Raw genomic sequence first — 12357 nt, 5'->3', positions numbered from 1 at the left:
TCCATATCATCAGTAAAACAAATAAATGCTCTTGTCTTAATCTAACATGCACATGGTGGTAAATTAATACACAGGTACATTAATAGAAACAACACGTGACTGATTAATGTTAGGGTGACCATATGTGCCATTCTTCACGGACTCGTCCTGGCCAGAATTTCAGTGCATCTTCTGGAAGTTGTATTTGTTGACCAGTTAAAACCATAACGAAAACAATCGTAGTTTAATTCTTACCTTAAGATGTAACAGTTGCTTTTCTTTAATAATAATAATAATCTTAGATGACGTATGCGGTCGAAAAATGCTTGTCGCACTCATAATTAATTACAAGTTGTAAACTCAGACATTTTTGATTGCTCTGACTTGAACAATTTGTGTGTAAATCTGTATAATCTTGAAGACATAAACAAATTGTCAGAATATTACGATTTTTCATCTGGTAATTACGATAACCACAACATGTAAGTACTGCTAAAACACTATTAGAAACATTACAATTTTTAAATTGCATTTGATTAAACAGGGCAGAAACGTTTTACATGCCTTCCTGCCAATGCTTTGTGATCCCATTAATTCATAATGCTATTTCCAAACTGCTCACATAAAAAAGCTCACAAAAATCTACGATATTTTCCACCTGCTCTACACATAAAAAAAACAGTACAAGAAATTCATCCTAATAAATTCATCCTGTTACCTGCTAAACAGTCTGATGAATACATGTTGAAAGCTTAAATCACCTTTACCCTGAAGGGATCTAAAAGAGGAGAGTCACTGGACCCTGAGGATTTGTCTTGCCCGACCTTCATATCCTAAGAGGATTGAGATTTCTACAGTAGGACTGTTAACATGAGCCTAATTGCTCTTAATAAATTGGACTTTAACAGCAATGGTGACATCAATCGCCAGTACTTCAGTCAAATTTTCTTCAACATCTGGTGATGGTCCAGGATAGAAGTTCATATAAAAAGCTATGTTTATCTGGTTTGTGTTAAGGATTGTGTTTTTGGATGTATCCAGAAAAAAAGCAGCCTGGTTCATGTGGGTTTCAAATGAATGATCAGTCTCACAGGAATAGGGCATTCAGTGCTTCTTCTCCTTGAGTTTGTCCTGAATCTTCTTTGGCTCGTCGAACTGTATCAACCTCAAGATATCTTTGTTGTCCATGACACCTTGAATGAACTCTCCCTCTCCGATCTTATCTGTGAAAACAGTGAAGATTGTGAATGACTACCATGATGTGATGGGCGAGAAGATCTACAGAAAAAAAACATTCTCATATTATCAATTGTTACCATCATCACTTTTTCCAAAAAAGGTCCAGATTTTGTTTGCTCGCTTTTCTGGTGTGTTCTCATCTTCTGGGAGATTTTTCTGGTCTTCAGCAGGAATCATGTTGAATATTGACTGTATAGAGAGCATAACAAATATCAAACATTCATGCAAGCATCCCATACACTCAAGTGATGTTCATGTGGTCATCTATCTGATTTATCATCTGCAATTGGTGAAATGTTACTGGGCAATGCTACAAGTGAATACTAGTAGTGAAACAACACATGAAAAAGTGAATGCCAATAAAAACTCTGCTATCCACAAGGTCATGAGTCTATTTTCCATATTTAACAGGAAATGTGTAATGAGATGCATAAACATTTTTTAAATCCAACGATCAATGATACACACCCGTACGATTTCCTCCACCTCATTTTTACTGATGGTCCCATTGCCGTCTACGTCGTACAGAGCGAAAGCCCACTCGAGTTTGCGCATCGTCTTGCCTGAAGAGGTGAGGTGCAGAGCTACGATGTACTCCTTAAAGTCCAGCGTGCCGTCTGCGTTGGTGTCAAAACTGCGAAACACGTGTCGGGCGTAGGCCGTTGGGTCAGCATCAGGAAAGAAGCCTGCGTAGATGCCTTCAAACCGTTCTTTGGTGATACGTCCCGTAGGGCACTCTTTAAGGAAGCTAGCGTACCAAGCGCACAGTTCCTCCTCTGTGTATTTGGTGTTCATCTTCAGATCGTCCAGAATGGCTTTGGACAAGGCGCCGCTCTTGGTGTTTCCCATATTCCAAAGATGTTATCGGCTATTGAACTCCTCCTGAAGTTTTTCTTTTACACCCTCTTGTCTTTTACTCCCGCCTCACTGTGTTTTCTGCTGCAACCAGAACTACAGGATTGCGGACTGTCGCTCTTTTATCTCGGTTGGAATGCCCCTCTTTGGGCTCGAATCCCCCTGACAGCTCCTCTAAGTGCTGAATGGGATTATGTATATCTCTGTTTAAATCCAGACAGGCTTTGAAAGATTAGTTTGTTACGTCACATCTCTTCTTGTGAGTGCTGCGTTATGTTGATTGGCTCCTTACGATGAGGTATTACAGGAAATGGATTGTAAACAAAATGCTGCTCTTTGCTACTGAAGTGATTTGAATCATAGAGTGAGATGAGTAACACAACAGGTCTTTGTGGCATGACTGGGTCATGGCGCTCTACATGGGGGATGACCATCTACTGTTATAGTAATTGGACTAGAATGGCAGTAAGTGATTAAAAATTGCGAATGTGTTATAGTTTCTCTCTAAATTGCCACATTTATGAATGAGACAAAACTGTGAATCCAAGCTCTTCAGGCTGTTCAGGAAATTGTTCTGTATTTTGGTGTTTTACAGTTATTGATGAGGATCTGTAATCATGATGCCTTTTGAGACAACAAGAAATACATAGTCATCCATTCTGTCATCCTATCAGCTGAGGTTTTTCAGCCATCCTGTTCAATTGCTTGTTAACAAATTGTATCTAGGTATCTAGATGTGGTAAAGACGGCTCGCTGAAGTTCAAATCGAGCATCAGAATAGGAAAAAGGAAGGGGATTTAATTGACTTAGAACGTAGCATGGTTGTTGGTGCCAGACAGGCCGGTCTGAGTATTTCAAAAACCCCTGATCTACTGGGATCACACACAACCATTTCTAGGGATTACAAAAATTGTACAAAAAAGAGATAATATCCAGTGAGCAGCAGACAAAATGCCTTGTTGATGACTGGTTCGAGATGATATAAAGACAACAGAAACTCAAATAACCACTTGTTACAACCAAGGTATGCAGAATATCATCTCTGAACGCACAACACATTAAACCTTGAAGCATGGGGCTACAGCAGTAGAAGACCACAACGGGTGACACACTATCAGCTAAGAACAGGAAACTGAGACTACAATTCGCACAAGCTCACCAAAATTTGACAATAGAAGATTGGAAAAACATTGCCTGGTTTGATGAGTATCGATTTCAGCTGCGACATTCAGATGGTACAATAGCCGGGAAAACCCAGACAACTTCCAGCAAATTTAGATTTGCTCTGAAAGTAGTCTGGCAAAGAGGCCATTCAAGCCCATTTCTAACGCAGCAGCAACGGTGAAGCACATTACACAGATGGATTCCGCTGTGAAACATCACTCGTTCTAATCAGCTATTGCGTCTGTTTTAAGCGATTTAAACGTTTCCTTTTCTTTAAAACCCGAGCAAAGAACAACACTCGAAGCCTTCATATCTAAAAAAGATGTTATCGCTGCCTTACTGACTGGATTTGGCAAAAGTCTGTTTTACCAGCTTGCAACTTTGGTGGCTAAATGAATGGGTCTTAGCGAGAGTGGCGAGCCCTCTGGTAGTGGTGCATATGTCATCCCCTTCTTCGCTCTGATTGTTTTTAGGTCTATCCAGTTGCGCCCAGAGGGATTTGAGCGAGGTCCGTTGGTGACGCCCCTTTGGAAATTATTTGTCTATGTAGCTTTCCCAGACCATAACTCAGTAACTACTGATAATGGTCTGGTTTTAACCAGGCTAATGGTAAGGTCAAAATTTAGCGTAAACAACATGAAAGCATTCTGGAAAGCAACATGAATCCAACCTGCCTTCTATTATTGGTTAAGGCTGCTGGTGGTGGTGTAATGGTGTGGGGGATATTTTCTTGGCACACTTTGGGCCCCTTAGTACCAATTGAGCATTGAGTATTGTTGCTGACCATGTACATCCCTTTATGACCACAATGTACCCATCTTCTGATGGCTACTTCCAACAAGATAATGTGCCATGTCACAAAGCTCAGATGTCTTTCTGTCTTTATTTATTTATTCTTCACGGCATTCCACCTTCTATGGGTATAATCATGGTGAGATACGGTTCATCCATAAACAAGTTGATCCACACAAGTTAATCCATACACAGGTTGGGGGAGGGGCAATTTGGTATCTCCTATTAACCTAACTTGCATGTTTTTAGCCTGTGGGAGACAAACTGAGTACCTGGAGTAAACCCATGCTTTCACAGGGAGAACATGCAAAGTACACACAGAAAGGCCACCTAACCTAGGGGGGGCTCGAACAGTGATACCTACTGAGCCCCTGTGCCGCCCGCTCAGACGTCTTAAAGATCACACTCCTATAGTTCAACTGGTAGAGCATTACAATATCAGAGCAAAAGGTTTTGGGTTTGACTTCTATAGAAACACATATTGATAAAATGTGTACCTCAAAGTAGCATCGGATATCTGCCAAATGTGTGAACATACTAAAAGGCTGCAGTTAATTTGGATCGCAGCTGAACTGATGGGACTCTGTTTGTTTTGTCCACAGCCTGAGCCACTGACCTCTCTAACCTCATTAACACACACTGCCTATTTGTGACACAGAGGTCAGCGCTGCACTGTTAACCAGCTTAACAGCCAATAAAAGGGAAAATAATTGTAGTGATAATATGTTCAATGTATTTTGATTTATAACTGGTTAGTAAAACAATTTATTTCCTGTTTATCTATATCCTGTTTTTTCTCTACTATAAAAAATAATACAAGTATATGCTGGTCTCATAAGGAAGTTGTCATATATAGAATACATTAAAGTATGATATCATATGTGATATACAGTATATCATATATATCAGTCGACTGTGACTGTGTGATGGGTTTGGCGACTAAACAGGAATTAATTCATCATACAATATCACAGGCAGATCTAATGGTCTTTAACACATCTTAAATGGGTTAACCATCATGGCGTCAGTGGACGTGAGCTTATGTCAGACGCTAAGCACATCTCCATGCCTAAAAAAAAAAAAAGATTTATACTGGTCCAATCCGGAACGTATAGTCTTGTATAATGAGCAACATTTTGTCTATCAACATCCTCCCCATCCAACCCTGTTCATGTGGACCTATAGGATTTCTTCAATTTTTTTTATTCAAAGTTGTGGTCTGTATACTGAGATAAGTCAGCCTTTAATACAAAACTGATCTAAGAGAAGTTAACTTCGATTAGTTCTTCATTTCCCTTACAGAAATTAACCATGGTTTTATTGTGGTAAAAGTGTAGTAACCATGGTTTTTTGGTGTATTGATTACCATCAGCAAAACCATGGTTTTACTTCACTAACCATGGTTTAACTATGGTTTTTGAAAACCATGGTTGTCAAAACCATGGTTATTTTGTGGTTACCATGGTTTTACCACAGTAACCATGTTTTTTTTGGTGCTAACTGTAGTAAAACCATGGTTAATTTTCGTAAGGGTTAACAGGACCAAATTTAATAAACTAACATTCAGTGTTTCACAGACTTATGGCCAGACTTTATTAACAGCTTGCGCCAGCAAAAACCATCTTTGCGCCATCAGCATCAAACCATCAAATCACCAATCATCAAAAAAGCATGTCTTAAACCATTTTCCACTCAAAATGGCTGCAATTGTTCCTGATAGGAGGAGGCATCATAGAGATCAGAGAGCACATGGTACAAGGGAAAGGATTTTTTTTCAACACGTAACAGTTCATTTGGAATGGTAGAGGAACATAGTATTCAAAAATATTGTTTGCCAAGCCATATGCTATTTTTTTATTTGCTAGAGGAAATAAAACATGAGTCACTAGAAGTCGTCAAACAATACCTGGTGTTTCAAAATTCTTTTAAACCTTCAATTTTTGTCGTAAGGTTTTTTTCATTGTACTATATGGCTTCGGAATACACAAACTAAAAGGTACACCTTTTAATGCACTGCAAGTCACTATGGATTAAAGTGTCTGCAAGATGCATAAATGTCAACATAACTTAAAGGGGACATATTATGAAAATCTGACATTTTCCATGTTTTAGTGCTATAATTGTGTCCCCAGTGCTTCTATCAACCTAGAAAATGTGAAAAAGATCAACCCAGTAACTTAGCCTTGGTAAACCATTCTCTGCAAGCATGTGAAAAAATAGGTCATTGTAATTTGGCTCCTATTGTGATGTCAGAATAAGGTAATACCGCCCCTTTATCTGCACTATCCAAACACAGCACTGCCATTTAGTTCAGAGAGAAAGAGAGAGAAAAGAAGGACTTGACAGCACAATTGAGTTTCAATTACAACAAACCACCATCATTGTGATCAGTGTTTGCACTTCAGCCGCTCATTTGCATTTTAAATGACACACCCAAAACAGCACACTTTTGCTCAGACCTAGATTAAGACTTAGTTTACATCTTTAAAAAATCTCATAATATGTCCCCTTTAATTTATTATTTTGCATAGACAACTACAAATACAGCACCCGCTTTAAAATGTTAAATTACTCTATTAAATGGCCATTATCAGAGGTTATAAGCTTATAAATATGGGGGCTGGTAGGCCCAGACGGCTGTTATCATCTATCACTCAGATGAGTTGATGACCTCTTTGTAAATGAACGGATGTTTTAAATCAGGTATGTTACAGTAGTAAACCTACCAGGATCAGGATTAAGATCCACTGCTGTACAGTATAGAAGTAACAACACAAAAACAATTAACTTTGGCATTGGAGTTGCAGGTAAGGATTACATAAAGCAGTTTTATGGTTCAGCGTCTCTTTTCCTGGTACTTACAGCAAAGTAAGTAAGCTGGCAATGGAGTCCTGTGATTTAAATCTCTGTTTCTGCCCTGCAACATTTAACCTCATGCACAGATTAACTCTGAAATAAACCTGCATGCGGAGTGAACCATACAGTATGAACAAAACTTAAACCACTCATTACAAAACACTTTAATACATTTGACATATAAACTAAGTTTAATAAATGTTTAATACATGTATCATATTAATGTATATATGTTTATTTTTAAGGAACATGGTAATATGTTAATGTTTATTGCTAGAATTATTATGATCTTTATATTGGGTTGTTATGTATACTTTCCCATGGCATTAGCATAGCATTGACAACTGCCATGACAATGTTTCATCTTAAAGGTAGGGTAACACATTTTGAAAAATGCTAACGGTAGCCGCCTAGCAATGAAATCCCGATCCCACCCTCAAGTCAAATCGCCATCCAAAGTCACGCCTCTTTAAAAACACAAGAACACGCACAGATCAGACGGTCACGTCTCATGTCTCATTCACCAGTGAGAAAACTTTGCAGTACAAAGTGAATACCACTTCCAAAATAACCAACATAAACAACTGGTTTACATCAGAATTAGTTTAAGCACACGTTCGGTTGTGTAGACGTAGTAACTATATCGTTACGCTAATCCGTAAACGAACACAAATTTCATATGCAACACAACGTTTCACCAAAGTAGAATATCTGAATCCATCTCAAAACAAACAATATCGCGTACCTACCTTACCAAAATAAACAGTGCAACGACCCTTTCAGACCCTTTGCCTCCTGTAGCTGTTTGCATCTCGTGCAGTAAAGTTACCGATGTTAATTTGGGTTTTTGCTCTTGCTGATCCAGGCAGTTTTTGCTGTTGTTGTTATAAAAGATGCCTTTAGTTGTGTTGCTCCTGTGTATGTTGTCAATTCAGCAGAAAAGTTTGGTGTTCTCGCTGTTTACAGACAGAGCACACGTGAACGCGCCGATAATAATAATAATAATAATTCCTTACATTTATATAGCGCTTTTCTCAGTACTCAAAGCGCTTTACATATGAATGGGGGAATCTCCTCAACCACCACCAATGTGCAGCATCCACCTGGATGATGCGACGGCAGCCATATTGCGCCAGAACGCCCACCACACACCAGCTTATTAGTGGAGAGGAGACCAAGTGATATAGCCAATTAGTATGAGGGGATGATTAGTAGGCCAATGGGCAAGTTTGGCCAGGATGCCGGGGCACACCCCTACTCTTTTTCGAAGGACATCCTGGGACACCATACAATGACGTATGGTGTCTGCGTGGACTCGCTGCGCGGTGGGAATTCAAATTACGCTTACGTATGAGGGACAAAAAAGGAAACGTCCGTTCGGACCGAAATCTATGATTTGTTGAAAATTTTTTGTCCTACGCCTTTCACAGATGACATACATTTTTACAAATACATTTAAACAACTTAACACAGTGATTGCTATCAGGATGTGAGGAGAATTTTAACCAGCATAACTAAAAATGTTTCAGGATCAAATCTGTTACCCTACCTTTAAATACATACAGCAAAGAAGAATATGTAGGCCATTGTCCTCGTCAGATGTGTTTGAGAAGCAGGTCAGAGGGCAGAAATTCTCAATTTGATCATCTTTGCAAAAACATGTGAAGGATATGTACCTTAAATGTAAATGTATTATAATAAATGTAAATGAGTAATTATTTAATACTTAAATTTAGGACATAATGTATGTTGTATTTTGATCTTTTAATATTATGTTTACTGTTATAGTTTGGAATTGGAGTACAACATACTATACAGTACTGTTCAATTACTTACAAAATTGAATACCTCCATGTAGACTATGCTTGTAATACTACTTATTACATTATTCATTATTTAAGAAATAACTCCATGTAACTAAATAACTAATCTGTACTTAAAACTTTGTTGTTCTTTGCTTTTCAGTGTAAACTTAGTGTCTATTTTATGTACAGCTCTGTTGGTATGATGAACAATTGTGAAAATCTCAATATAAATATAATTGAAATAATTTGCAGTAGTAAGACATACATAAAAAAATATAATTTTAGCGGTATGCTCTGAAATGTTTTTGTAACCTTTGAATAATAAAAAGTAACTCAATATTTATTGTTTTTGTATTTTTAAAATTAAATGTTCAATGAATGTTTATTTGTGAAAATAAAGTTTAAGAGGAGCTGTAAAAATATATAGAGATTGTTTTTTTGTACATATATGCAAATATATATTCTTAAGGACATCATAACCTAAAATTAAACTCTAGAAAGCTTTGAAATATGGGACTTTTAAATAACATCATATAGACAACAAGAAAACTGGACATTTAAACATGAATACTGTCTTTATACCTCAGATCTTACAGTACGTCCATTACAGGACTAGGGTTGCCAACAGTCACGTATTACCTGGGACGTCACGTCCCGTATTTTGACTGCTATGCTGATCTAACCAGGGATTGATACAACAGGCTTGTTCGACTTCATGTGGTGCCACAAGAACCGAGAGGCAGATAACATCAAAATCCGGCAAGAGTGATTTGGAAATCATACAGAGGAGATTGCTATTGAAATGCTCTTGCGTTGGAAACTTTGATGTCATCCACCTGTCAGTTCCTGTGTCGTCACAAGCAGCAACAGCAGCAGTGCTGATCACAGGCTTTAAAATTATCTTTGACACATTTCATCCAATCAAAGACCCCTTCAAACACAACCAGTATACGTTTAAGGAGGGTCAAATAATATGATTTCATGTTTTCTTTTTTATATAGTGGGTTATTTAGCTGTTTGTGCATGTATAAGATCTGCATAGTTAAAAGTTTGGTCTCAATTCTGAAGAAATTGCTGATCCAGACCTGCCTTAAATGCATCAATCTGAAATACTTCAAAACATTTCCAACTTTGCTAGGAAATTATTGCGCTTCTGATTCACAGACAATATTTAATGTTGACTCTGCAAAACTACAGCTTACAGAATATATGTTAGATTTAGTTTGTCACACATAAGATTAACATGAAGAAGATAACATTTTTAAACCCTTAGTGCAGGGCACAAGTGTTTTGTTTTAGACAGATATTGAAGGTAATGGTTCAATTAAAGGACTGTTTTAAAAGTAACTGCTGTAAATGAACAAACTATCAATAAGCCTACCATATGTTGACAAAGCATAAGAGTTATAAATTAATATTTAATTAGGAGATTAGCTATCATTTTGACAAACATCTTAAACACACTGTATACAAAACCATATCTGCACTCCTGCGGCAGGCCATCTTTTGTCCCATATTTTAGAGTGAGAAAGTTGGCCAACATCCAACCCTTCATAGGACTAGATACAGCGGGGAAAAATAAATATTTGACACATCAGCATTTTTATCAGTAAGGGGATTTCTAAGTGGGCTATTGACACAAAATTTCCACCAGATGTAGCCATTAAGCCACATATTATATTCATACAAAGAAATCAGAACATTAAAGTATACAAGTTGAGTCATAATAAATAAAGTGGAATGAATCAGGAAATAAGTATTTAACACATGAAGAACGCAAAATGGCATAGAAAGCCAGAAGATCACCTGAAATCGGTCTGTACTGAGAGAGAAACCCTGCCCCTATCAGTACTAATTGATATTAGCTGCTTTAGTCCTAATTGATAGCCGATAAATGCTTCTCATTACCTAGGAGGCACACAGGAAAGACTTCATGATGGGAAAAGCAAAGAACTCTCTCAAGATCTTAGTAATCTTATCGTTGAAAAGCATTTTGATGGGAATGTTTATAGGCACGTTTCCAGAATGCTGAATGTTCCTGTGAGCACTGTGGGGGCCATTATCCGGACATGAAAAGAGTATCACTTCACCATAAACCGGCCACGATCAGGTGCTCCACATAAGATCCCTGTTCGAGGAGTCTAAAGGATAATCAGAAGAGTTCTCCAAGAAGAACTCGGGCAGAACTTCAGGAAGACCTTGCATCAGCAGGTACTGTTGTTTCAAAGAAAACAATAAGCAATGCACGGAACTGCCATGGCATCCATGCACGCGTCACGCAAGACTCCATTGCTGAACAAAAAGCATGTTGAGGCTCGGTTGAAGTTTGCAAAAGAGCATTTGGAGAAGCCTGTGGATTATTGGGAGACTTAAAGTGTGGTGAGATGAAAGCAAAATTGAACTTTTTGGCAGTCATTCTACAAACCATGTTTGTAGAAGAAATGGCACTGCCCACCACCCCAAGAACACCATACCAACAGTGACGCATAATGGTTTGGGGCTGCTTTTCAGAAAGGGGTACTGACAGACTTATTATTGAAGGCAGGACGAATGGAGAAATGGACATTCTGGATAAAAATCTGTTGCCATCTACCAGAAACCTGAAAATGAAAAGAGAGTGGACATTTCAGCAAGACATTGATCCCAAACGCAGGGCCAAGAAAACAATGAAGTGGTCAGTCAATCACCTGACCTAAATCCCATAAAAAATCTATGGAGAGAATTGAAGATCAAAGTTCATAAAAGAGGCCTAAGGAACCTTCAAGATTTAAAGACCATTTGTGTGGAAGAATGGGCCAGAATAAGTCCTGAGCAGTGCAGACGACTGGTCTCTCAAAACAAGAGGAGTCTAGAAGCCGTAATTACTTAAAAAGGCTTTTCTACAAAGTATTGAATAAAATGTGTTCAATACTTATTCCCTGTTTCATTTCACTTTATTTATTATGACTCAACTTGTATACTTAAATGTTCTGATTTCTTTGTATGAACTTAATATTCGCCTTGATGGCCACATCTTGTGGAAATTTTGTGTCAATAGCCCACTTAGAAATCCCCTTACTAATAAAAATGCTGATGTGTCAAATACTTATTTTACCCGCTGTAACTTGCACGTACATTTGTCTGGATCTGGAAATGCTAAATGGGTTGAGATTATGCCACCTATTATAGTTACTAGTAATTTATTACAAAAATTTCATTGTGGTCTAAACCAGGGCTTCTCAAACCTGTCCTGGAGTACCCATAGTCCTGCAAATGTATAATGTCTCTCTCATCTAAAAAACCTGATTAAACACACCCTCTCAGAAATGTTATAGTAGGTCAATAGGACAAACACTGCATGCCGAACTACACCAGAAATAAACCTGAAAATGTTAGATCCAACTTTAACAAATATGTTACATTACCGTTTTCCCACTCCAGTCCCCCAAATGTTTTAGATTTCTCCTTATATAGAACAACTGATTCAACTTATTTGCTGGATAATGTGTTAGCATGTACTTTATAAAGGGAGAATTCTAAAACATTTAGGAAAGGTATTACATATTAAACGGATTACATATTAAATGTTCTTGAGTTTGCTATTTTTTACAATACCCCTCTATGTCTGTATGTCTCCGATATCGGCTAATCTTCTTTAAAAAAGTGAAAACAAAATAAAATTAACTAT

At 37.8% G+C, this 12357-nt stretch overlaps 1 protein-coding gene across 1 annotated transcript; it reads right to left on the bottom strand.

Moving 5' to 3' along the window:
- Positions 1-306: 306 nt before the first annotated feature.
- Positions 307-2343, bottom strand: rcvrna (recoverin a). Its single transcript, XM_065298118.2, has 3 exons — positions 1687-2343; positions 1296-1407; positions 307-1202 (listed from the first exon to the last, which is right to left on the bottom strand). Exons 1-3 carry the CDS (start codon positions 2065-2067, stop codon positions 1084-1086), a joined length of 612 nt encoding a protein of 203 aa, XP_065154190.2. The 5' UTR covers positions 2068-2343; the 3' UTR covers positions 307-1083.
- Between the last annotated feature and the right edge of the window lie 10014 nt (positions 2344-12357).

This window comes from Paramisgurnus dabryanus, chromosome 3, assembly GCF_030506205.2.
Source record: "Paramisgurnus dabryanus chromosome 3, PD_genome_1.1, whole genome shotgun sequence".
Lineage (NCBI taxonomy): Eukaryota > Metazoa > Chordata > Actinopteri > Cypriniformes > Cobitidae > Paramisgurnus > Paramisgurnus dabryanus.
This window is presented reverse-complemented; position numbering and strand designations above follow the sequence as displayed.